The 25,690-nt window shown below is 43.9% G+C and overlaps 1 protein-coding gene and 1 long non-coding RNA gene across 20 annotated transcripts in view; one reads left to right on the top strand and one right to left on the bottom strand.

Moving 5' to 3' along the window:
- The window catches only part of LOC135297767 (uncharacterized), a 64,473-nt gene extending 39,397 nt beyond the window's left edge, over positions 1–25,076 (top strand). For 10 of the 18 annotated variants that reach the window (XR_010359691.1, XR_010359692.1, XR_010359688.1 and 7 more), the window contains 8 exons: positions 787–922; positions 4,481–4,598; positions 5,011–5,101; positions 6,894–6,965; positions 8,488–12,598; positions 13,727–14,931; positions 15,846–15,947; positions 17,379–22,776. This is a non-coding gene — a long non-coding RNA (uncharacterized LOC135297767). Of the gene's footprint in view, positions 1–786; positions 923–4,480; positions 4,599–5,010; positions 6,544–6,893; positions 6,966–8,487; positions 12,599–13,726; positions 14,932–15,845; positions 15,948–17,378; positions 22,777–24,811 lie in introns of those variants that run through there. The other 8 variants (XR_010359696.1, XR_010359699.1, XR_010359701.1 and 5 more) reach the window with 8 other exon arrangements.
- FAM161A (FAM161 centrosomal protein A) lies at positions 16,580–25,257 on the bottom strand. Of its 2 annotated transcripts, XM_064415662.1 has the most exons (7): positions 25,086–25,257; positions 23,799–24,046; positions 22,180–23,358; positions 21,559–21,726; positions 19,475–19,574; positions 18,903–19,054; positions 16,580–18,322 (listed from the first exon to the last, which is right to left on the bottom strand). In XM_064415662.1, the coding sequence occupies exons 1-7, from the start codon at positions 25,203–25,205 to the stop codon at positions 17,680–17,682; spliced, it is 2,610 nt and encodes an 869-aa protein (XP_064271732.1). In that variant the 5' UTR covers positions 25,206–25,257; the 3' UTR covers positions 16,580–17,679. The 2 variants fall into 2 exon arrangements, with proteins under 2 accessions (XP_064271732.1, XP_064271733.1); XM_064415663.1 differs by lacking the exon at positions 21,559–21,726 and having other exon boundaries at positions 25,086–25,256.
- Between the last annotated feature and the right edge of the window lie 433 nt (positions 25,258–25,690).

Genomic DNA, 25,690 nt, shown 5'->3' on the forward strand with positions numbered 1-25,690 from the left:
TTCTGTGTGCCTCTGTAAACTACAAAGCAGATTTAACCTGTTTGATGAATATTCCCAAATGTATTTGGAGAGTCTAAATTACCAGCAACCAGTTTTTCCCAATCTTTCACTTTGTGTGTGTAAATGTTCTGTTTTGGGAAGTGTGTTGTGCTGACAGTTCATTTGGGATTATTCATGCTGCAGAGATTCATTCTGAAACTCTAAGTAATAGGAAGTCTTTCTGTGTCTTGATTTATGGTGACTTCTGGGAACTGGGCAAAGATACTGGACTGGACTTCCAGGGAAAGGGAATTGCTTGCTTACTTTTGTCTGACATTTTGTAGTCTGTGTGCATATGAAGGATCTAGAATCTGTCATTGATTTCTCCTCCAGCATGAGACTGGCAGAACTGCAGCTTGCTGCTTGGCAAAATGTTCATCATGGTGCCAGAGCACACAGCCATCCCATTTATATATGGATTGAAAAATGGAAGTGGGAGCTGCATTAAATGAAGTGGCTTTTAAGGGAGAAAAGCAATAATGAATCTAAATAAATGATACAGAACCTCTCTAAAAGGATCATAAAAATATAAGAGGGTAGAAGTGTGGGCTGTTTCAGTGGTGTGATTTAAGAGTGAGAATCCATACAAGATGAAATATTTAGGGAGAGATGGAAACTTGCAGTGGCAATGAATATTATCAGGTGAGAGCAAATGTGGGGAATGTGAAAAAGTTCTCACTACTTGTATTTGTAACAACATGGGGGAGTTTTATGCCTGTTTGTACTGACACACGTTCCTGTATCCAGTGCGAACTACCAGAAGTACATAAAATACTTTATCAAGTCCAGCTGCAGGGTGGCAGATGCACAGCAACAGAGAAGGAGAAAAGGAGCAGTGGTAGCAAGTCCTGGGTGGCATGAGTGGAATCATTCCAACGTGCAGGTGAGAAACATCTTCATCTCCTCTATTAATTTCACTGGAGGCTGTTATTTGCTTTTGTTTGTTGTACATTTAATGAGCGTTTCAGGAGGGAAATTGAGAGGAAGGCAGCTGGGAAAACTATTTTGTTTTTTAATATGTTACAACTACTAAGTTGTAGTCTGGGTTAGTCTGCCACCACCATCCAAAATTATCATTTTTCTTATGACTGAAGAAAATCCTCAGTAGGGCTGTGCTCCACAGGAGGGGTCTCATCCAGTGAAAAAATCTCTGGAGAAGATCTCCACGTTTTACATCCACACGAGGTGACTCGACCATGCAGGACTGGGAGCAGAGCTCAGCCTGGATCGTGGAATGCACAAAGCAGCTGTTTTGCCTATAAATAAACCAAGAGCCTCTTCTCCAGCGAGGCTTTTTTCCCAGGTATGCCGTGGAAATGAGCTGCCACTTTAACTGTGGTGTTTAGAGTTAAAGCATGTGGTAGTGGCAGCATTCACATTCTGAAGTGTGAAAGTCACGCTGGCATCAGGTTTCAGCCTTACCGTGGTGGAACCGCTGTGCTGCAGGAGTTAAATCTGTCAGCCTGCCTCTCCCTAACCCCCGAGTGCCGAGGTTTGTGTCTCAGCTAGAAAGCAAAACTCCGCTGCACTCAGTCAGAAACATCTCCATGCACCACTGATAACTCTGTCTCCATCTCTTTGTAAATGCCTACATATTTTTAATATTTTAACAGAGAATTTTACTGGGGGAATACTTGATCTCCTGGGCTGGTTGGCTTCCTTTTTTCTTTTCTTTTTTTTTTTTTCCTTTTTTTTTTTAATCCTTGGATTTGTGGTTTGGTTTTGGTTTGTTTTGTGTGGCTTTTTTCCTCTCGTGTTTCATGTGGATCCAGGCAGAAGCAGCAGTGGGAATCGCACGGATCCTGCGGGCTGGCTCAGTGCCTGGGGACAGAGCCACTGGCTGTCACCAGGAGCTCAGGTTCTCGCACCGATTTCCAATTTACTGCCTGTGAATCAGCCCCTTGGTTACCCCAGAGCAGCAGCGCTCCCCTTCTCCCATCACCTGCCCCGGGCAGGGAGCAGCCCACCCCTGCTGATCCTGCAGGTGCGAGACCAGCAGCGTTTATCTGGGAATAAAGCTCCGCATGGACACAGCTCCGGCTCCTTGCTGGGCCGAGCAAGCCGGGGCGGGAGGAGAGGCAGGCAAGGCAAAGGATGGAGCTCGGTCTCCGTGGGGAGAGCAGCAGCTCCCGCTCCGGCTCCTGAGGGGAGGAGCAGCGCTGGGACGGGCAGCCCTGCAGCGCTCTCGGCCGGGCTTCCCTTCCCTTCCCTTCCCTTCCCTTCCCTTCCCTTCCCTTCCCTTCCCTTCCCTTCCCTTCCCTTCCCTTCCCTTCCCTTCCCTTCCCTTCCCTTCCCTTCCCTTCCCTTCCCTTCCCTTCCCTTCCCTTCCCTTCCCTTCCCTTCCCTTCCCTTCCCTTCCCTTCCCTTCCCTTCCCTTCCCTTCCCTTCCCTTCCCTTCCCTTCCCTTCCCTTCCCTTCCCTTCCCTTCCCTTCCCTTCCCTTCCCTTCCCTTCCCTTCCCCTCCCCTCCCCTCCCCTTCCCTTCCCTTCCCTTCCCCTCCCCTCCCCTCCCCTTCCCTGGCTCGGGGCCGCGGCTGCAGCTCCTGGCAGCGCAGCTCCCAGTGCTCGGCTGGGAGGGACGGGAGAAGCTGGCACCCAGACCGTGTCCGTCCCTTGTCCTGAGGGGCAGCTGGACACCAAGGGCAGCACAGCGCCTTTTAAAGGGGCTCTCTGCCAGTTGTGGGCACAAGGCGCAGATCTTCCTCAAGAAGCTCTGTATCCTTTCACTCTCTCTTCACCCCTCTTCTCAACAGGATAGCCAATTCCAAACACACACAAAAAATAGTTCTATTTAATAGGTCTTAGCATTCTTGTATTTCCTTTGTGGCTTCTGAGATTTTGCACTCACTTGGAGAAAAATTTGAGGGGTTGGCAGTAGGTGATCTTTGAGGTTCCTTCCACCCCAAAGCATTTTGTGGTTATATTTCTGTGATTTGTCTATCCAAACTGGTAATTCAGTTCTTCCTTCTCTGCCTTAAGAAAACCAACAGAACAAAAAAAATCCACAGCTGTTGTTTTTCTCTAATAAAAACCCCCAAACAACAACCAAACAAAAATAAAAACAACCCCCCAGACTACACTAAAATACTTTAACCATAGTGGTTGTCACACAGGCAGGTCTAGCCAGGTATTAGTTCTAAATTTTAGTATATTAACCAAAGGAGGTTCTTTAAGCTTTTCTTGTCTGTTTAGCCACACAGATCTCAGATCTGAGCTGAGCTTACATGCTGGCAGCCCTGTCTTCAGAGGAGAGATTTGTTAATAGAATATTCGGTCTGTTATTTCTCTGACAAAAGAATCCCCCTTCTCTGCCACAACCACTTGTGTCAGAGGTGTTAATGACTGCACTTTTCTGATTACAGTTCTGCATTGGTTAAAAGGGTCTTTCAAATAAGTCTGATCTCCAACAAGGAGAGGATGCAATGGGTCAGATTTCTGCCAGCACATTTTGCTGGGGACAGGGGATTTCCTCCTTCTCTGTGTCCAGCCAGGCCCCTCTCCAGGGCAGGTTTGCTGGGCTGGCAGCTGGGCCTTTTCTTGTTGGGCAGGCAGGGGACATTGAATGTTCTCCCTGCTGGTCCCTGTGCCCAGGGAAACAGGCAGGGCCCAGCCTGGGGCTCAGGGCAGAAAGGATGCTCTGTTGGTAAGGTAATGGGGTCTGCAGCCTCCAGGGAAACCTGCCAAAACCTTTCTCTAGTAGCTGCGGGGATTAGCCAAAAATCGATAATCAAGGCAGTCACCAGGGGAAGGGAAAATACATCTTCAAGGGAAGCCAAATTCTGTGAATGCTCCATGAGAGCAATCATGGCAGGATTTAGGGTAATTGTGAGGCAAACCAGATTGAGGAAAATTGTTTTAAAAGAGACCCCGAGCTGGCAATAGGAACCACATGTTCTTTCTTATCTCTGCAGAAATGGCCATCTCTTTTAGCATAGTGACCCATGTGAGTGCCTGCCACAGACTTGATTTTTAGCATCTACAAACACACTTGCAGTGCAAATAATAAATTGCCCCAAATGAATATGTTCCATCAGTTTTTGTGGCTTTAGCCTTGTTTCACCTCTACCAGACTGTGAAGTGTGTTATTGTAATCTGCAATGTGCAGGAACATTGGGATAGATTTCCTGAAGTCAGGGAACTCTCCTTTTATGGCAGGATGATTTTGGCTCATCTGTTGTTCCATGTTCTTCCTCCCAGGTGGGCTGGAGTGATGATATCTTCTCTTTAAACACCAATTTGTCTGTTTGTCTATGTTTTAACACTTTGTCCTTGCAGAAAAGCAGAGATTGCTCTGAGCACTGCAATCTCCCTTTGGCTGCAGTGCTGTTGCAATCAGGAATACCAGCTATCAAAGGGAGCTCCTTAATCATGCCATTTAACACTGCCTTAATAATTGGATATGGATAGGCCTTCAGAAACACTGACTTTTGTTTCATTTCCAGGGGCAGATTTGTACTCAAGTTGCTTCATTGCAGTGTCCAGGAGCATCAGCCTTCAGGCTGCCATGTGTTTAGAGTCACCATGAAAATGATAAGAAATACATCTACCTCCTCATAACAGGTGACCTGTGAGGCATTTTTGTGGCTTTTAAAATGTCTGCTTCCACACAATAAGAGTGAGTTTATAGAAAGTTAGGCTCGGTGTTTTGGCAGACATCTACATGCTGTTAAAAACCCTGTCAATTCATCTCAGAAGTGGCAAGGAATTGTGGTTTATTGTATTTTGTCACGACTTTGTTCTGGCAACTGTATCAAATCCAAAAGAATTGGCAGCCAGCGGTGAAGAGCAGCTGCTGCCATCCAGCTCTGAGTCCTCCCAGGCCTGTGCCATTAGCCCTCCTCCTTTCCTCTGCCTTTCCTCCCTCTCTCCAGTGTTCATTTCAAAGGTTATTAAATGAAATCAATTTCAGCCTTCCTTTAGCCTAATGCTTTCCAATTTTTCTCTTCCCTGGCTCATGTGTCTCATCCTACAGGGATATTCTTGTCTCCATTTTAACCAGCTCCTTATTTGTAGTGCTTTCCTGAAGTCCAGACTGATGAGAAAAGTGATTCTTCTAAATACAGGTAATAAAATAAATCTAATCAAAGGCACATGGTGGTTAGCTGAGAATTGGCCTTTTACAAATTAGTGTTACATTGTATTGAATTAAGACTCAATATTCATTTGCCTGGGACACTTACCTACTTACCTACATTGTTGTTCTGTTTTTTTAGGGTGCAAGCTTGAGAGATTTAGGAATTTTTATTCACGGAAATTCCAAGCTTTCTACTTCTGCCTGTAGTAATTCTTTATGTTATACTATAAATATTAGGTGCATTAATTTCCTTCTTAATTGTGGAACTCTACCTCATGTATCCTTAATTTAATTTATTCAGATTCCTTAATTTCACATAGGCCTAAATTACACCTGGATATTGGCAGCCAGACAGAAAATTACTGATACAGTTTTAACACCTCAGTGTTTGACAGAGGATATTGCTGGCCCAAAGGATGTAATTTTTAATTATATTAAAAGAAAATTGAAAACGCTTGTTTGTTTACTCAAAGCCATAAGGAGACCTGAGGGTAAGGTGTGAATCTGGGCTCTGCCATTTCCCTAATTGCAGCAGTTTTAATAAAACATTAAAGCATTGATTAAGAGGTACTGTTTCTATTGAAAGGGACTGCTCTTAATTCCTTTTCTTTTTCCCTGGGGCAATTAGTCACACTGTAGTTCTTTTCTGAAGTAGAAGGTAAAAACACTGATAAGATCAGTTTGAAATCGAGGCTAGGTCATTATTTATGTATATGATAGTGTGCCTATAAGGCTTATTTTTAATAAGAATGTAGCTTTTTCTGCCTTAACCACTTAGATTTTCAACTCCTGGGAACTATTTTTGCCCTGTGACTCTGAGCACAACCTCGGGCTCAGTGGCCATGAGGTGCTTCTGCCCTGTGCTGTGATTAATCCTGGTGATTTTATCATATGCAAACCCCTTCCATGCAGCAAGGAGAACTTGGATTAAGGTTCCAGAAACCTTTCATGTGGCATCTTTTCTGGACAGAAGTGAGCAGGAGCCTGTCCTGCTCAGGGTGCTGTCAGGAGCAGCCCCATGGAAGTACAGGAGCATTTGGGATCTCTTAATTAAGGAAGAACTTGGTGCTTGGGTAATGATCCTGACAAAAGACTCTCCTTTACTGAGGTGCTTCATTCCTTGGGCTGCCCAAGGCTTTTCTAGGAAGTGCTGTAAAAATATTATGATCATTTCTACCTCTCCATATACTGCAGCATTTTCAGCTCCAGATGATTTTCCTTGTGTACTAATCCTGGCCTTTCTGGTGTGACCATTACTGCTGACATTGGGCTGTTTTCATGTTTTTCATCCCTTGCAAGGGATGTGAAAAGAGTGCAGGTGTCTCACTCTGTATTCCCTGAAATGATGTTGAGCAGCCTTTGTATCAAATCTTGCATCTCTGTTTTTTCAGCTCCCCTGGCACCTTCTTTTTATCACTTCTGAGTGCAAAGGTGGGTCAGTAAAGTGAGGTGCATCAAAAATCAAACTATGGAGACCTTCTTATTTCAAGGCAGTGCTTGGCAAGCATAATGTTTTGGGGATTTTTTCTGTGTTCCTGGCAATGTTTTTATGGCAAATGGTGAAAACTCATGGGTTTGTGATGGATAGGTGGCTTTTCCAGGTGACTTCACCCAATTCCCAACTGAAAGTTATTCATGAAGAAAGTCTTAGTGACTTTACCAATAGAAAATCACCTCTGTGGAGAGCATAAATTATGGTTCCATGAGACATATTGGATTTTGTTGTTATTGTTCTGATGAAAACCTGTATTGATCTTCTGCTATTTCTGTTTTAACTGAAGAAAAGCTGTGCACTTTATGCTCAGAAATATCCAAGAGGAAAAAAAGGGATTACTTGGAAATTCAAATGAAAGGTAATAAAGCCAAAGCTTTTGCCATTACATTAATTGTAATTGAATTGTGGTTGGAAAAATCTGCCTTTAGTTTTCCTAGAAACAGCAAGCAGGGGCACGTGCTGACATGCAGCTTGTGCTGCATCTGAAGAGTGAAATTCTGTTCATTTCAAACTGCTGTTCCTAACTTTAAATGGTGCAAAATGGGATTTATAACAGCTCTGTAACACCAAAGTAAACTTGAGGCTGTTTGTTACTCGTGAGGAACAAGACTACATAAAAATTCACCTTCATTCTTCTGGTGCTTATTTTGATTTTGTTTTGCTTCTGGGGCCCATCTTCATCTGTTACAAAAATCCTAATGTTTCCTTCATCTTCTCCTCAAAAATTAAGAGTTATATTTCCTTTTCAGCTTTTATACCTGCTGTCTGTTGATGTATAAAACAAAAAAAATCATTGTTTCTTCTGTTACTCTGTGAATGCTTCTCAGAGAAACAGGTTTACTGCATAAGTGAAGAGCTGGAAAATTGTGTGTTTAGAAGTTTAACTTTTGATAGTATTAGAGAGAGTAAGCTGGAAAAAAAATCCAAATTAGTTACCCACATCAAAAATCCCACTTTTTAATTATTTTTGAGATGAGGTGAAGGATTAAGAGACTATAGTATTGATAGTATGAATTATATCTGCTAGGTATCTTTTATTTTTTAATACTCTTAGAATTAAACATGGCAGCTTGCCAACATTTTCACTTCTTGATGGCATCAGTGGTAAAAAAAGGCTCATAGTTCATTATTTATTTGACCTGCTGAGAAAACTGATTACTTGGAATGATACCACTGAGTTTGTCTCGTGCTGTGAATCCCATCTTAATGAAATATCTGTTCAAGGAATAGGTGAAGTGAAATTTAGGTGTTCCTTCTTGGAATATTTGTGAGCTTTTACATCCTCAAGAAAATATTTTCTCCATCACACCAAGTCTTTCTGCACAGTTGGTGCCACCTTTGGACTTCTCAAAAAAGGGAATAACAAGTAAACAGCATCAAGCTGAAGCATTTTGATCCCCACTGTGTGTTCCTCTTCAGCACTGTGCTGTGCCTTTCCCTGCTCCTCCTCCAGTGTGGCAGCCAGGAGAGGGGAGCTCAGTGCCACAGGCTCAGGTCTGCCCACCTTTCATGGGATTTACTTTGGAACAGCCCCTTAGTCCTTGGCACCAGCTTCCCCCTAGTGGTTGGGATGCATCTCTTGGTGGGCTTGATCCCAAGGAAATCCAGTTTGTGTTTTGCCATGGTACTCTGCATGTGCAAGGCCTGTGTGCCCAGCAGCCTCGGTGACTATTGGCAATGTGGATGGATATTTTTGCTTGAGGATCTGTCCTGTCCTGCTGCCCCACAGAGGGTCAGAAAGGGAAACCTGAATCCCGTTTTCTTGCGCAATGGATTCTGAGTAGTCACTGCATCCACCACTTTAAACTTTGTATACCAGCCCCCTGCTCATTATAGAGGAAAATCCTAACTCTTTTCCATGTCTCCTCTTTCCCCCATAGCTTTTAGAACCATTCTTGAGAAGGAATCAGCAAAAGAAAGGAATATTTAAAATCCTAAAACACTCTAGATGCCTGGCAGTGAGACAATATCAATTATACATGTAGCTGTGTGTTTAGAAACTCAATAAAACTCTGCCATTTCTCAGTGATCCAGAAGAACAGCTTGTTCTGTAAAAGGCATTTTCTAACTATAGACAGGTATCAATTCCTTTATTGACTGGATTGATTCCTTCCTCTGCTAATGCATCTGCTGTCCTGATAAGGTGACTCTGACCTGGAACTTCCCTTCTTTGGTGGAAGGGGTGAAGAAAGGAGGTGTTTGTTCCCAGTGCTGTCAGTGTGCAGCCCCTGCTCATCAGTGCTCTGGAACATCAGTGTGAGAACAGCTGACCATCCCCAGAGTGCCCTCTCTTCTGGTCACTTCAGCAGCACACCACTCTGTTCTGATTTCTTCCATCACCCAGATACATTAAGGGAAGGAAAGCAGTCACTCTTGGGTACTCCCTGGTGTTATTTTTGTCTCTGAGCACAAATGCCATTTGTTCAAAAGCTGATGAGATTTATGTTTTTCTGAGGAATCCCCATGCTGGAATGAACTCCAGGCTCCCCTGCCTGGGAAGCATTTGCCAGAGCTGCTGATGTGATTGAGCAGCTGGGAGGAACTCCAGTGCAGGTGAATTCCAACCTCTGGAATTCCTTAAGGGAGTGGTTGGAGTGAGTGTGAAGACAGTCTTGGATTTTGTAAACCTAGTTTTAAGGTTTTTTAATTTTAAAGGATTCCAGAGGTTTGAAGATGCTTGTAAATCATCCCGGCAGGAAGACCAAGCATCATAGTCTTCAGAGCATTCTCTTGGCCAGAATATTCCCCTACAGCTCTGGGGAAGAGGGAAGTTGGGAAGGAATCCTAAAGCAGAGACCAGAAGTGAAGAGCTACAGTCTCCAGCAGCCTCAGCTGAGAGGTACAGAGAGCCCTGAGCATGAAACTTTGCTGCAGAGCTGGAGAAAGATGGATCTGTTCCCTCTCCCACACAGCTGGGGAAGGCTGAGTGCTGTGGCTGCCAGCAGCCTGCTGCCTCAGAATGGAATCAGCACTTGGGCAGGGGAAACACAGAGGGGATTTCATTAACATTCATGGACTGGCTAAGCAAGAGCTCTGCATGCTGACAAGATAATGTACAGCTTTAATATAGCAAATTTCTACTGTGGTGGGGACTGCCCAGCTGTAACATTTATTTTCACTGTTTGAGTCCTGAGGAAGATGGGGGTGAGATGCTGTTCCCTGTTTCCATCAAAGCACCCACTTCTCTGACAAGGACCACGCTTCCCACCTCACTTTTTCAAATGGTTGCTCAGACTCCTGATGCTGAGCAGAAAGCATTTAAGCTGTTTTTCAAAATGAACATTTATCAGGGGGTGTCCTTCCCCCTTCCCAGGGTAGAGTATTAATTAAATTGGAGGACTCAAGAGCCTGTCTGGAAGGGATTCTGGATGCAGAGGAGGTGCAAACCCAGAGGACCAACGTGAAATGCAGGCAGCTGTTCTTCTAAAATGGAAGAGTTAAAAATCCAAACTCAAAAGGACAAAGAAAGGGAAAAAAGGAGAAATCTTGATTCTGCAAAATGAGAAGCTGCTTATCGGAGGAAATGTGGATGTGTGATGCCATGGTGGGGCAGTTTTCTCTCCAGCTCCTGTGCTTCCTCTGAGCTGGTTTGACTTTAGAAATATATAAAAGAAAGGTGACTTCTTGTTTGTGTCATGTACTGGAAAAGATGGAGTTGGAAGAGATGGCAGATTTTGCACCACTAATGTTGCAGGAGTAGAGGCATTCCCTTACTGTCTGTCGATATTGAAAACAGCCTGGAATGGCTTTTTAGCTTTTGTCTGGGAAAAATAACAGGAATACCAAAGTATAATATTAGTTAGGAAAGAAGCAAGCAGCCTCAACATGAATTTTGTGTTTGCTGTGGTGTGAAGAGAAGCACTGTATGGGTGGTGGCAGTGAAGATGCATTCTGGGGATGCAGGTAAGCTATCCATGTTCTCCAGGGATGGTAGTTTAGGGCTAAGGGGGATGGATAGATTAAAAAACCCCAATCTCTTAGAAATCAGATCCTGAGAACTGAGTCGTGATTCCTGCAAAGCCAATGGTAGGGATCTCCCTGGGAATAAAGGCTTGGAAATGTGCTGTTCAGTGCTTTCCTGGCACACATCCCTCCTTTATGAAGCTGGGATCCAGGCCTGAGCAGCAGCTGGTCACTGGGCCAAGTTTATCCAGAGAGCTGAGAAACTGCAACAAGCCACCCTCACTATCCTGAGTGCAGAGTTTCCAGTGCTCTGGAGCACTGGGATGTGGTTGGAATTGTGCTCCAGGAAAAATTTACCCCTGGAACAGCTCTGTTAACCTCCAGCAAATCACTCAAAACCTGCAGTGCTGGCCCAGGCATTCAGTGCAAACAAAGCACAAGCTGCTGTAGCACATTTGTGCCAGGGTTTCCTGATTCCAAGTGCAGTCAGATATGGCCTAAAATGAACCATTGTTGTAACAATGACAAGAGAGGCTGGGGTGAAAATCATGTTATTTCCTTTGGAAAGAAAAGAGTTCTATTTTTAACTATTTCCCCCTTAATCTTACTATTTTGTTCTACCAGTGTTTATAGCAGAGAGTACAATACTTCTTGTTGTGATTGTTCTTTGTGTGGCTGGGATATAAGTAGATGTTCTGCAGCAAATTCTCTGTCTGGGATACAGAGTCCAAAGAGATTATGCTGCAGGAAGTTCTAAAAAAAACCCCAAACCCTTACACAATCCCCCACTCACTCCCTCCAAAAAGCCATAACCCAAACAAATAAAAACCCTGAAAGACTGTCATAGTTCCAAAATAACCACAAAAAATGTGTGCTGGGCTTAAAACAGAAGTCTGGGGGAAATGATTGTCAGATCCCTGGGTGCGTTTGAGAACTGATTTATGTACATGAAACAGAAAATAAGAAACACACACTTGGGCTGTGCTTGTGTGTTCTCACTGAGAAAAATGAGCAGCTCCTCTCATTCTTTGCTTCTTTATTAGAAGTCATCTGATCTTCCCTCCCCTTCTGCATCCACTAATCCTCACCAAAATGGCTGGAAAGAACTCCTCTTATGCTTTGGGGTGTTTTCCTGAGATTATTTCTACTACTTCAGCAAGCTCGGGGGAGTTACTGGATGCTCAGGAGGAGTTTTTGGTTTGGACCTTACAAACCTTGGACCCTGTTCAACAGTAAGTAGCCAGGAGAGAACAGAGGGACTGCTCCCTGTCATCTGAAATAAAGTTTAAATTAATTTCAAACAGTTCTTTGAGAGCAGACATTGGTACAGGATAAAAAAATTCACAGGTACTTTATCAAGATGCCCTTCTGCCTCAGCCCTTTGCTATCATTTATGTATCCACAGCCATCTATGCACAAATTACAGATAATTTATCAGGCTGTGATCTTTTCCATCATTTTGCAGGATGCTGCCTGAAGGAAAGAGCAGAGCTGGGGGTTTGTGTTGAGTGGGTGATGCATGAAAGGGGCTTGTGGCAGTGAGTTAGATGGAGCACAGCCCACAAAGGAAAGGGAAGCAGATTTTCAGCATCTCTGTGCCATTGTTTGCACAATGTGTTTTACTGAGGTTTTGATAAAACTGGTATTTAAAGGAAAATCCCCAAATCTAACCCCATCATGGAAACTACCTGATGGTTTGTGTAAATGGACAAATTGGGAAGTGCAGCTTCTTTGGATAATTTTGTACTTTGATCTGAGAATCCTTCAGGCATCTCATCTTGGCTCTTTTATCCTAATATTTAGCCCTTCCAGAATTTCTTTTGCCTGAGGAGTTCAAAGCTTTTTGCAGACTTTGTGTAGAGTTTTCTTTGTCAAGACACAGGACTGGAAAGCAGGCAGAGTGCTGGAAGGTCCTGCATGTTCCCCTCTTGGTTTCCCTGCCCCCTCAGCTCCCAGCAGCAGCAGCAGGGAATGGAAATTCTTTTGGGATGTGGCAACTCTGACTCAAAAAGAGGAGTTCTATTCCACAGAACCATCTTCCAGGCTGAATTTTCTTTTCATTTGGTGTTAAATCGAGTGCAGTCACAGGTAAGCAGTGCAGAGTTCAGCTGGGTGCCCTCAGATGGGATTTTGGGATTTTCCACAATTTGGAATTGCTGGCTCTGGGTGAGGGTGGGAGGGCAGAGAGCTGAGCTGGGTGTGGTGCTGCCTGTGAGGTGTCTGACAGAGAATTGACTGTTGTATAAACCTGAACAGCTTTTTCCCAGTCACCCTTCACACAAAGTTGAATATTACCCAGGAGTTGTGTGGCTGGCTGGAAACTGAGGCTTTTCTGGGCACCACTGAGCTGCCTTTCAGTGGGAAAGGGAGGAGAGGGAGCTGTGGGAGCAGGAGGGGCTCCGTGCCAGTTCTCAGGGTCAGGAACAAGCTGGAGCAGGCAAACAGGTACCCAGGCAGCTCCACCAGCAGAGCTCAACTCAGCCTTGCCAGGCCTGAATTAAATCAGCATTCACAGAGCACAGGAGAAGGGAGGTTTTCTCAGGGATAAACTGTGAGTCTGCTTAACAAGCAAGGGATGCAGGAGCTCTCAGTGCCCTGGGAAGTCCCACAGCTCTGCAGTATCACAGATTTTAGGAACCCATTGGTAGGTGTGTGTGAGGAGTGGATCTTTTGCATGGCACCATGAGCAGCCCCTGTGTGTCAGTCACATGAACTGCAGCACTTTGGGCTGGAATTCTGCTGTGAAATGTCTGCAGTCCCATTTTTGGTTAGAAAACTCAGAGTTCAAAGATATCCTAATGCTTCCATGTTCTCTAGGGATGGCAGTTTGCAGGCCACAATTCTGGTCTGGGCTAAGGGGAATGGATAGTTTAAAAAAACCCAATCTCCAGCAGGTCAGATTCTGAGAACTGTGAAAAGGACCCAAGATCCTGAGCACTGTGAAAAGGACCCCAAAGTGGTCCTCTCCAAGTGCTGTTGGCTCCCACTCAGCTGTTTGTGTGGCTGATCTGAGAGCTCATTGCTGGAGGAGCTGGGATGGTGCCCTTGGCAATTCCAGCACCTTGGGGCTGAAGGTGTTACAGGATGGAGCTCCCCAGGGCTTAATCAGAATGACACACGCCAAAAGCTGATTTTTGATTTTTTAAACTTTTATACTTACTGCAGGACATATACTTTGTGTGTCTTTCATACTTTGTGTGTCTTTTACCCATCTAGAAAAATGTGGGATGGCATGGAAGGCACATTACAAAGTGCAGCAAGCTCACCTGAGAAGCAGGTACACCTACAAGTGTGGAAAGCTGTCTGAAATCATCTGAATAACGTGGTTTGTGCTCATTATCCTGGCAAGCAGAATTTCCTGCCTGTGTTGGTAGCCTGCTTGCTACAGTTAATCAGCAACCTGCCTAATCTCACTAACCTTCTTTGTGTAACCTGCCTAGCTATGGTGTAATCTGCTTATGGCACTGAGCCCTGACTATTAGTAGCAAGTTTGGAGCTGTGCAGGTGCAAACATTTTTATTTTCAGTCCTGTTGACAGCTGGCTTCCATGGTGTTTGTGCTCATGAAATTCAGCCTGGTGGCAATGATGAGAAAATAAAGGTATTTCTGACCTGCTAACATCTGCCTCCTCTGTGCCACAGCCCCTGAGCTGTGGGGGATTGTCCCAGGGCTAATCCTGGGATGCAGCTCCTGGGACACGGACCATGGCTGGCCACAGCTGCTGGGGGACATCTGCTGGCCCTGCCACCTGCTGCCCTTCAGCCTGGGGCTCTCTTCATCCATCACACCCTGGCCCTGGGACCCCTGGCTTCTGTCTCAGCTGACTGCTGGTGTTTTAGCAGACAGGAGAAACAGGAATTTGTCTGATACTGTTTGTAAGTCTTAGTTCCTTCCTCAAATTCCTGCAATTCCTATTGAAGAAAGAAGCAATTTTGAGTTTTGCTGGAGTATGCAAGGGTTTTTCTTTGTTTGTTTTCCTAAAGCCAAGTAATTACCAAAAGAGATGTAAAACTGTAATTCCACTGAAGGGTGAGGAGGGCAGACACCAAACTATTTTAAATTTTATCTCATTTTATCTAATTTCTCTGATTTCATTAGTTTAATGTTTGTAAGCCAGCAGCTGCCATATCTCTAAACAGTATTCCTGGACAAATGTATTCTGTTATAAACTCATGTTGGACTTCAGCTTGTGGCCAATGGGGCACACACACTGTTAGAAATAATTTTTAATAATATATTTTGATCTTTAGAGTGCCTATTATCTGCCAAGCTCAGGCAAATGTTTTGCTTGCTGCCATTAGAGAAGCCTTGAAGATTCTACATGAGACCAGAATGAATTCCAAGCCAGGGATGGCTTTAAACATTTCCTTCAAGAATTTGAATTCTTTTGTTATTCTCTTCATCTGGAGCAGCTGTAAAAGGTAATGATGTAATAATTTTTTCCTCAGAGGAAAAGGGAACATAACCTGCTTGGTGTTGTGATAACTCTGGACAGGAGGGGATGGTTTCTGGAGGAAGCAATATTGTAAATACAAAAAGTGCTTCAAAAAGCACAATATCCCAAACTTCTGGCTTCTTATGTCAGAATATAAATATAATTATTCTATAGAAACACTATTCTTGCACTTCAAAATGATTTCATACTACAGTTCACATGCAAAGTTACCCCCTTCTTCCCATGTGGTATTTTAAATCCTTTTTTTCAGATACACCTTCCTCATTTTCTTTGCAAATTTTTGAACATGTTCCTACTTTTGTGCTGTGGCCATTAATTAAAATATTAAAGACAGAATATTCAATAATCTGTGAGAAACTTTCCTATTCCTCTCCCTCCTGCTAGGTGGCTTCCCTGAAAGCATAACTCATCAGCATTTCTCCTCTAATGAGCTTTGTGCCTTAAAATGCTTCTATTACATCACCTTTAGATTTTGATTTTCATCATGTTGAAGTTGTTGGGGTTTTTTTCTTTAAATAGTTTTGGGGTTTTTTTCAGTGCTCTCATCTTATTAGTTATTTTGGATTCTCTACATTCAAATCATCCTCTTTGGGGGAAAAAAAGAAAAAAAGAGGTGAAATCATGACTTGGTTTTTAGGCCAGGCTATTTTTCATCTCCTGACAGGTGTACAAGGCTCTTCTTTGTTTAAAGTATTTTTTACTGCTGTACTTTGCTTCATGAGGTTTAATTCACCCTGACCTGTGTGTCTCCATTTCTCTTCTGTCATCTCCGATTTTTCTTTGCTTTTTAATTCCTTATTGGAATGTTTATCCCTTTATGTTTGTAATGCAATTTCTGAACAGCTTTTGTGACTTAAATCTCATTATCCTCCCTGACAGAGTCTGAAAACTCTGCTGCTCCAAGTGATTTCCATCAGTGGCTCCTTTAATACCTCAAGGTTTGCTCACCTGTTCATGAGGATCTTTCTTTTCCTAAAAAAGGTTGGTTTCTTTCAGATGTTTTGCTGGCACTTTATATCCTAGAAATGCTTCCTGGAAATCTTGGGAAACCATAATCTGTTGGATCTTCTTAGTCCACACTATTCTGATTTTCTTTTCCAGAAATGCTAACAAAAGCTGAGGCATAACCTCCAAAAGCTGTCCTAACTCTTCCTGGTTATATCTTATTTATCACATTTATTAATTCTGTTATTATTAAGGTTTATATTTAAAATATTTAAAAGCTCAGTGGCAAACTCAATCTAAATTTTACACAGGTTCAACTCCTTCTAAAACCTTAAAAAAGTGTTGGCTTTGCTACTTTCTCTACATTCAGAATTTTAGAGTATTTTTAATCCCTATCTTATTACAATAATTATATATTTGTTCTTTTAGAACACTTAGGTGAGTGCTGTCAAATCTTAGAAATAGATTTGACTTTTTTTCCTTTTGAAATCACTTAAAATAATCTGAAAAAAAAAAACCCTCATAATTTAGAGCTGCTCTGCCTTCTTTCAGAAAAGGATTTGATTTCCTAAAGGAAAAAGTACCATCATTTGTGATTGGTAATTGTAGAACTCCTCAGAGTTACAGAATTCTGACAACCACAAGCAAACTTCCTTGTGAAGCAAGGATTAATAATTTCACAGATATTTTATTCAAGTTTTAAAAAAGCTTCACATTAGTTATGTTCACACTTGGAAAATAAATAAAAGTAAGAATGCTTAAAAAACTTCCAAACACACAGAAACAGTGTAACAAAATAAGGAGGAGAAAATAATGACAGATTTTTTAGCAAGAAGGTCAGTAATAGTAGGGGAAGGTAGTACTGAGGTAATAAAAAATCCAAATCCCAACCATTGTTTTGGAGTTTTTTGTGGAGTAGCTGAAGTCCTGAGCAGCCAGTGTGTAAGAAGAGGTATTAAAGCACTCCCTTGCAAGGTTTCATACAGCTGGAGTTACCTGAGGTAAAAAGATCCCCTTTTCCAGGGACAAAATGGCAATTGCTGCTCCACAATCTGCCCTGGCTTTGCCAGCCCACGGCAAGAGCTGGACTGGAGCCTCAGCAGCTGCACAGCACCCTGTAATTAATGTAATTAATGATTTATTATTAATAAACAGTGAGGCTGCAGCTCACTTTAGGAACAGAGGTGCACCAATGTCACAGAAGAGTGCAATGAAGAAGAATAATACAAAAGTAAATTGTTTTCTTGGGGAGAAATAGCAGCTTGAGCTTTCTTACTGGAAAACAACCAGAATTCCTGCACTGGCAGGCCTCCTAAACTGAGAGGTACAAATTCACAGAATTTTGGATGTGTAGCAAAGCACCAAGTTCTTCTCTGGGGTCTGATATAATTTTTAACAATATATCTTGATCTTTGGAGTGTCTATTATCTGCCAAGCTCAGGCAAATGTTTTACTTGCTGCCATTAGAGAAGCCTTGAGGATTCTACGTGAGACCAGAATGAGTTCCAAACCAGGGATGGCTTTAAACATTTCCTTCAAGAATTTGAACATTTTCTTCAAGAGTTTTGTTATTCTCTTCATCTGGAGCAGCTGTAAAAGGTAATGATGTAATAATTTCTTCCTGGAAGGAAAAGAGAACATAACCTGCCTGGTGTGATATCTCTGGACAGGAGGGGATGGTTTCTGGAGGAAGCAATATTGTAAAAACAAAAAATGCTTCAAAAAGCACAGCCAGCAGTGGAAGAGGTTCCTGAGCCCCAGCCCTTCCTCACTGCCCTTCCTCTTCACTGGCCTTCTCCTCAGAATCATCACTCTCATACTCCTCATCCTCATACTGGAAAGCACCCTCAGCTTCAGGGTCAGACTGAGCTTCCTCTTCACGGGACCCGTCTGACCTGGGTCTGCACTCATCCTCCTCTTCCTCCTCCTGGCAATGGCCACGGGATGGGCCTGCCTTGGCTTCCTCCTCCTCTTCCTCCTCCTGGCAATGGCCACGGGATGGGCCTGCCTTGGCTTCCTCCTCCTCTTCCTCCTCCTGGGAATGGTCCAGAGATGAGCCTGCCTTTTCTTCTTCCTCCTCCTCCTCCTCGGAATGGCCAAGTGATAGGTTTGCCTTTGCTTCCTCCTCCTCTTCCTCCTGGGAATGACCACATGATGGGGCTGCCTTTGCTTCCTCTCCCTCCTCCTCCTCCTCCTGGTCACTGTGCCAGCTGGACTGAGGCTCAAGGACACCAGGGCTGGCTCTGGCCTCTCCCCCATCCTCCAGGTCACTGCACTGCTCATCTGGGGTGGAGGTTTTGGCACCTTTTCCCTCCTCTTCCTCCTCCTCCTCCCAGGACTGCTCAGACTGGGGACTGCCACCAGCTGCTTCCTCAAACAAATCCATCTTTTTCATTTTAACCTTGGTGATTCTGAAAAGACAAATTGCATGTGGGGTTTTATTCTCTGGGAAGATGCTTTCCACTTTATGTGACCCAGGACAAAGCCTGGTAGCCTTGGCTGGGTGGAACTGGAGAAGGGAAGGGGGGGGACACAAGAGTCTCTTTTTATGCTAGAAAGTAACTCAGAAGTATTACTTATATATTTTTTTAAATTTCTGCTTCCAATTAAATCATAACACCCCATAGATACTAAAAACTATTTTTAATAAGGTTCACTTAAAAAATCTAAAATTTAAAGGTAGTGACTTACAGCAACCTGCCAGAATTTTGGATGAAAGGAACAAACAAGGAATGTTTTTCTTTTTTCCTTTGAAGTGAATTACATAACATAACCAGTTTGGTTAAGCAGCTCTCCTCTGTTTTACAAAATAACATTTAATTCAGGAAAACCAATCAAAAATACATACTAATGCTAACATACCACATAGCCAAATAGTTCTTTGGAAAATACTGCAAATCATTTAAAAAAACCCCTTAAATCTGCACAAGGAAAGATTTCTAATTATTAGATACATAGTGAGTAAAAAGAAAAGCCTTCAGTCATCTGTACCTTGCTCTGCCAGCACTGGGGGTGACACCTCCAGCAGTGGGGAACTGCAGTGATTTGGCTGCTCCTCCTTTCTTTGAAACAAACTCTGGGCAGATCCCCAGTGCTCTCAGTCTGTTTGAATAATACTTTTCTGCAGCTATTCTGGCATTTTTCTGTAGAAAAATCAGAATGATTAAATGTTATCTAATGCATTAAATGCCTGGCTTTTGATACTCTTATTTATATCAATCCTCTGATTCATTAATTGCTGCTGACAACTGGAAATGATTATTCACTGCAGGTAAGAATAGCAAAACACTTGAAAATTTTATCCCAGATTTTACTCTTCTGTACCAGCAATGCTTGGAGTTATTAATGTTGGAACTGAACCAGCCACATTTACAACAATTCTCTGCTCCCTGTGCAAGCACACCTCAAAAATCACTGATATTTACATGGAGATGGGGCAACAGAGTTGAATGGAGAAACACTGCCCTGAAAAGTGCTTTTGAAGTATCTTCTAAAAATGTCAGACCACAAATTTCTTATTCAGTATCAGTCAAGATTAATTAGTAGTTCAGAAACAAGGCAACCTGAGTGACTCTTTCAAAAAGCAGTGGCATTTGTTTTACTCTTTCTTCCATTTCTTGCAATTCTTGCAAATATTCCTGCCTTCTCTGCTTCTCGTTGTTCCTAGGGGGAGCAGAGTACAAGAGACATCATTATTAATTTATAGTACAAGGAGTCATTTTCTACAGCAGTTAAATTGCTCATAACAAATTAAATGTTGTCATACTTCAGGATACATTAGAGGTACTGAACAATTCATCTCTGAAGGAGCCACCCTGGCTAAGCACAGGCAGGTCCTGGCTACTGGACTGAAACAGAGGCTGAGTTTGGATTCTTGGAGTTCTTGGTAAAAAAAAAAAATTGGATGTTTAGGGTTTTTTTACATGCTGATCATACAGATCTTCCAGTTGTTCTAAGCAAAACACCCCAGGAAATTAAGAGCATTAAATAAAAATCAGTGCTTTTCAGGTCTGAAGGAGAGAATCTTGCTGCTTTAGCAGCTGATCACCCGAGAGGTGGCTACAGTCTGGATCATGGAACACTTGTTGCCTGAGCTGGTTTGTCAAGGGCCCAGTCAATAGAGCAGGACAATGAAACTGTGCATTCATAACTGAAATGGTCCCTGGGATCACAGGGAGCCCTGGATAATCCAGGTGCAATGGGCTGTGACCCTTCCTCAGAGGGGGACAGTGCCTCTGACCTGGCCACATCTGCCACTGCAGGTCAGGCACTTGAGGGCAAGGATGAGACCAAGGGGGGCCTTTGACACCTCTGCTTCCTCCAGCCCCTCTCCCTGACCACCTCTGAATTCCTCACCATGCTGGGAAGTGAACTTCCATTCCCTGCTCTGGATGTCTGTCTGTCTGCCCCTGACAGACAGCATGACAGACAGAGTGACACATTCCAGCCGGGCCGAAATGAGCAATATCAGGTTCAACACCTGCACCGGAAAGTTGCAACAGCAGCATTTTACACCCAGCATTTTACTTTCCTGACATCTGATTAAGCTGAACCCTGTAGAATGAGATTTGCTGTTGAACAAACCCAAATCACATCCACAATCACCTACTGTGCCTCTTAATTCTCTGTCCCAAAGTCAGCAGCTCCTGTGCTTGAGGACACATGGATTATCAAGCTCCTGTTATTAGCAGTATGCCAGGTTACTGGAAATTAGGACTTGTGCTTGCTGCCCCAGAATCCTGCCCAGGCATGAAGCAACAGGGGCAGAGCAATCAGTGCCTCTCACCATCCCCACATAACTGACACCTTAAATTGACAACAGTGCAGCAGTACCCCGTGCCAGGCCAGACCACAAACCTCACTAAAGACTTGTTCACACAGGATTTATTTTTCTCAGGATTAGAATAGCAGAAAGGGTTAAATTAGCCCCAGACAGGAGGCCAAGCAGCAGTCAGGGGGTTAGAGCTGTGTCAGAGCTGGAGCCATCTGGAGTGGCAGCTTACAGCACTCCAAGAAGGCTCTCGTGTTCTTCTCTGTGCATACACAAAGAGTCTTTGCACTGCATCTCTACTCCAGGGAACCTGGGATCCCATCCTCCTGAGCACCAGCAGCTTCCTCACTCACTGCTGTTACACTGGGAAGTTAAAATAGTCCTGCTTTTATTTCCCTCTTCAGTGGGCACCTGCTGGGACAAAAGTGAATTGTGAAATGTTTGCTGCTGCACCCAAGTTGTACCAACAGCAGTGCACACCCAGCTCTGCAATGATATTCTGTATCCACACTGTCCCCTTTCCTTCTGATTTTTACAACCTTTTCCTCTTTAGTTGATACATCAATGGAGAAAACACAGGACTCTCCTGTTACTGAATCTATAATAATCTAATGTGGAATATATATCTATTTCTATATGCTATATATTTCTATACTCTGAGTTCAATATAGGTTGGCAACAATTTCCCAGCTGAAATGCTAAATTTGGCCATTTTTCACCAGCTGCTTGCACCATGTTTAATTTACCACGTAAGTATCTAAACTCAGACTATGCTATTTTTTACACACTGTATGTTTAACATACAGTGCAATCCCAAACCTCTCCTTCTCATTGCTGAAAGAGGTGTTTGGGATTCAGGGGAATGCTACAAAATACCTGAATGTTTTTAATCTGGGTTTAGACATCTGAGCTAGGCTCTGATGTGGGTCATTGGCCTCAGCCCGAGCCATCACCATTTTCTGGAATTTTTTTGTCCTTTGTTTCTGCTTGTTTCTGTTCCTTTTTTGTTGTTCTTCCAGCTTTCTTTTTTCCTCGAGGGAATTCCTGGTGGGGAAAATAAACTAAGGCTAATTAATTTTAAACCTAGAGCAAGACTTCAAAGGAATCTTTGGCAAAGATGATTCCAAAGAGAACAACAGGGTGAAAACAGGGTTGCTATGAGAGGACACAATGTGTGTGCCATTTCAAGGGATTCAGGATATCCTGGGAAACCAGTCATTTGTCTTCTTCTGACACAAATGCAATAGTGTTCCTTTAACAATAATAAATACTAATTAAATCCTATATTTAAATATTTTGAGATTTATATTGTAAGCTCTTCTAGTAACAAATTAAATCCTATATTCACTGCATGGAAGAATTAACTACAGATAGAATTATAGATATTTGGTAGAAATACCAAAAATAACACCAAATAAAATACCAAATATGCAGTAATTAAAAAAAAAAAATCTACTTTTCAAGCATACATAAAGTAGAGCATCTCCAAGCAGTCACCTTAGGGCTTGCAGCCGTCGTCTGGTGGATTCTGTGGTTTTGGGAGCTTTGGGTTTTCCTTCTCCCAGGAGAGGTGGCTTTGCCCCTGACTGCCCCATCTGAGGCTTCCTTCTCGGAGAGGCAAACGGCCACCGTGTTTCCTTCAATTTCTCCTCATCCTCTTGCATGTCCTTCAAGATCTTGTCCTTGTTTGAGGGAATGTATGAAGTACAAAGGTCAAAAGGCTCACACACTGTGAGGGGTCTCACTTTTTTTTGTTGCAGGAGGCGTTTCTGGAATTTCTCATGAAGGAGTTCAAAATCGGGAACGCTCGATTTGATCTTGAGTTTGTGCTCCATTTGCTTTGGTTCAGTGCTCTTGTGTTTCTTCTTTTTGTTGGTCCCTTTTGAGGCCAGTCTGCTGTTGGGTACAGATGAATTTTGTAGCAGCTCCTCAGCTCTCATCCTGATCCTGATTTCCCTGCAGAGCTCCTCCTCCTTTACCTTGTCATGGAAATCTGGACTATAAACACATCTGGGGACCGGTTTTGCCCTGAACACTTTGGTTTTATTTTCAGGTGGGGAAAGGTCTTTCAACTGCATTTTCCTGGCTTCATGCCTTTGCCTCTCCCGCTCAATGAATTTAAAGGGCTTTTGGGTGGCCAGGAGCTTGAGCTTGCTCCTGTCCCTGACAGACCTCCTGCGCTCCTCGTTCCGCTGCACGATGTCCTGGTAGAGCGGCAGGAACACGGTGGCGGGCACGGGGTTGGCTCGGAACTTTTTCTGACACTCTGCTTCCTCCTCCAGCTGCTTCTTCAGCAAGTGGTTTTCCAGCTCAATCTGTGACTTGGATTTGACGTTCTGCTCTTTCTTCTGAGCTTCTCTGATGGTCATCTGGAAGGGCTTGGGCACGGTGACTCTGGGGGACCACGCTTTCACTTTGGCTTTCCTGCAGGCTGGCGAGCTGGGCAGACTGTGCTTGGCACGGGACATGTAGTCTTCCAGGCAGAAGCCATCCCACATTTTTTCAATCTGCTGTTTAGCAAACGAGGATGATCCAGCTTCACTGCCGTTCTCCTCAAACACTAATTCTTCATCAGACACGTCCGATACGCTGGAGCCCAAGGGATCGCTTAAGTCTGAGTCTGAAAAGGATTTGTGCAGGTTAAGAGGCTGATAGGAACTCTTGTCCCAAGTTGGCCTTGAAAATAAAGAAGGGGGAAAAAAAAAACTTGGTTTGAGCCAGTCCAACATTGAAGAGTGACTTCCACTCTAAGGAATTATCACTAGAAACAAAACTGAGTGGCTGAGGGGGGAGAGAAGGGAAAAGAGCAGCACACAGGGCACTCACAGCAGACCTGGTTTTAGTGCTGATCACCAAGTCTGCACCTCCTGACTTGGGGAAGGCCCTGTGCTTTCCTGGATGTGCTGCCCAAGCCCTGCTGCACACCCACCTCTAAACCTCACAGACCCTCAGCAAGGTAAGGAGCGTTTCTATCACCAAAACTGACTTTTCTCTGATTATCTGGTTAGGAGAGGTGGGGAGTGGAACACTTTCCAGCCCAGAAACACACCCTGCTGTTTTACAGCTGCCTGCAAAGCATCTGGGAATCTTCAGCTAAAAAATGTCCCCAAACTTACCTGGAGCACTTGAGAGAGGTGTCACTTCTCTTATCCAAGGCTTGTACTCCTTTTAAACACAGTTTGTTCTGATACATACTTTCCAGTTTTGCCATGGTCTCCATGTGGGCATTCTTCAACTCTTCCAGCTTCAAGTAATACTCCTGATTTGAATTGTACATTTTGGAAAGGTCTATCCACCTGTCACAGTCTCTCTTTGGAGGGGAGGCCTGCTCTCTCTTGGTATTGGAATCCAAGTCGAAGCCATCCTAGAAGAGATGTTCGTAATTTTTTTTCTGCTAGAAGGAAGGGGAACAAGGTTCTTAATATTGCTTTATCCTGATTAAGTCTAAGGAATGGTAAAGTAACACAAATAGAGATACCTGTATATAAATGTTAATGTAGAAGTACATAGAATAATCTTATTGCATATTAATTTTTATCCTAAGGGTCCTATTTAAAGCCTGTAAAAATTCCTAAGTCTGCCTTGTAATCAATATGTTTATAACAGAAAATATGATCAAAAGGTTTTACCAAAAGAAAAAACCCAACTATTTTGTAAAGTGTAATTTTTCCTTGATTACTACACAGCTCTAAAATGCCTTTATTTACAAGCAAACAGAACCTTCTCTGTGTCCTCGTTCCATAACCACTCTAAAAATAAGTCATTAGAGATGTGGTGCATAATTATTTATGCCATTTCCATAACTTACTGTGAAATGGCAGGGATTCTGCACAGCTTATATTTCCAATACTTGCATTTCCAATACTGTTTATCAGTTTGCAGCTGTGTGCAGTTGATACTCTTTAAGCATTTTTAAAGTTTACACTAGTCAGAGACGTTATTAAAACAACACAAAAGCTTCATTTTGTTATAGGCAGTGTGCTTTAAAAAGTTATGGGCTAATTTCTTCATTAAAAAAAAAAATTAGAGTACTAATTTTACACGCAGGGCTATTTTAATAAGCTTTGACTTATTAAACTCCAACAAGAACAACAACAACAACAACACAATCCTGTCTATGTTTTGCCAGGTTTTCACTGCAAAAATCACTAAGCGTTGGAGAATTCCCTACTGCGATGGGAATTTCGGGATCGAAGCAGCGAGTTGACAGCGCCCACAGCGACCCTCCCGGAGCGCTGTGTCCGGACCCAGCCCCGCGGAGCCACCGCGGCCTCTCCCAGCTCCTCCACCGGCTCCGCTCCACAAGCGCATTAAGGGCTCGGCCGGGCCGCCTGCCCGCTGTCCCCCGCCCGCGTGTGCGTGTCCCCGGGAGCCCTCCGAGCAGGCTCGGGGAGCCGCGGTACCTGCGCGGCGGCGGGCGGCGGGCCCCGCTCGTACAGCGCGGCGGGCGCCCGTGTGCGCGGGTCGAGCGGCGTGCGGAGGCAGGAGGCGGCCAGCCGGGCGGCCCGGTGCGGCTCCTCCATGCCGAGAGCAGCCGGGAGCGGCTCCGCTCCGCTCCGTTCCGCTCCGCCTCGCGGAGGCGGCCCCGGGGCGGAGCGCGTTGTTAACGCCCGGCCCGAGCGCTGCCGCCGGCCACGGGCGGGGCCGGGCCGGGCTCCGCCCGCTCGCAGCCGCTGCCCGTGCGGATTGCCAGGCGACTTCTGGCAGGGTTTTAGTGGGAGCCTCCAAGTCTCGCTGGCGAGCCCGCGTTTTTCGCGCCCTCATGTTATTAAAGGTTTTTCCATCTTGAAGTTTGTACTTCAGGTAAGTAGTATCAGGGTAAGCTTAAACTAGGCTAAGCAGGAGCATTCTCTCCTAGGAATATTCTATCCTAAACCAGGAGAAGCAGGAGCATTCTGTTTTAGGAATATTCTATCCTGAACCAGGAGCTTTCTGTCCCAGGAATGTTCTATCCTAAACCAAGAGAAGCAGGCACATTCTGTCCTAGGAATATTCTATCCTAAACCAG

This window comes from Passer domesticus, chromosome 3 (assembly GCF_036417665.1).
Source record: "Passer domesticus isolate bPasDom1 chromosome 3, bPasDom1.hap1, whole genome shotgun sequence".
NCBI lineage: Eukaryota > Metazoa > Chordata > Aves > Passeriformes > Passeridae > Passer > Passer domesticus.

Bases quoted from the DNA above. Each gene is read 5' to 3' on its own strand.
- FAM161A (XM_064415662.1), bottom strand. From the start codon at position 25,205: ATGGAGGAGCCGCACCGGGCCGCCCGGCTGGCCGCCTCCTGCCTCCGC. The intron at 23,359-23,798 runs GTAAGTTTGGGG...TTTATTTTCAAG, and splicing joins ACCTCTCTCAAGTGCTCCAG to GCCAACTTGGGACAAGAGTT. The intron at 19,055-19,474 runs GTTGCCTTGTTT...ATTTTTCTACAG, and splicing joins TTTTTGAAAGAGTCACTCAG to AAAAATGCCAGAATAGCTGC.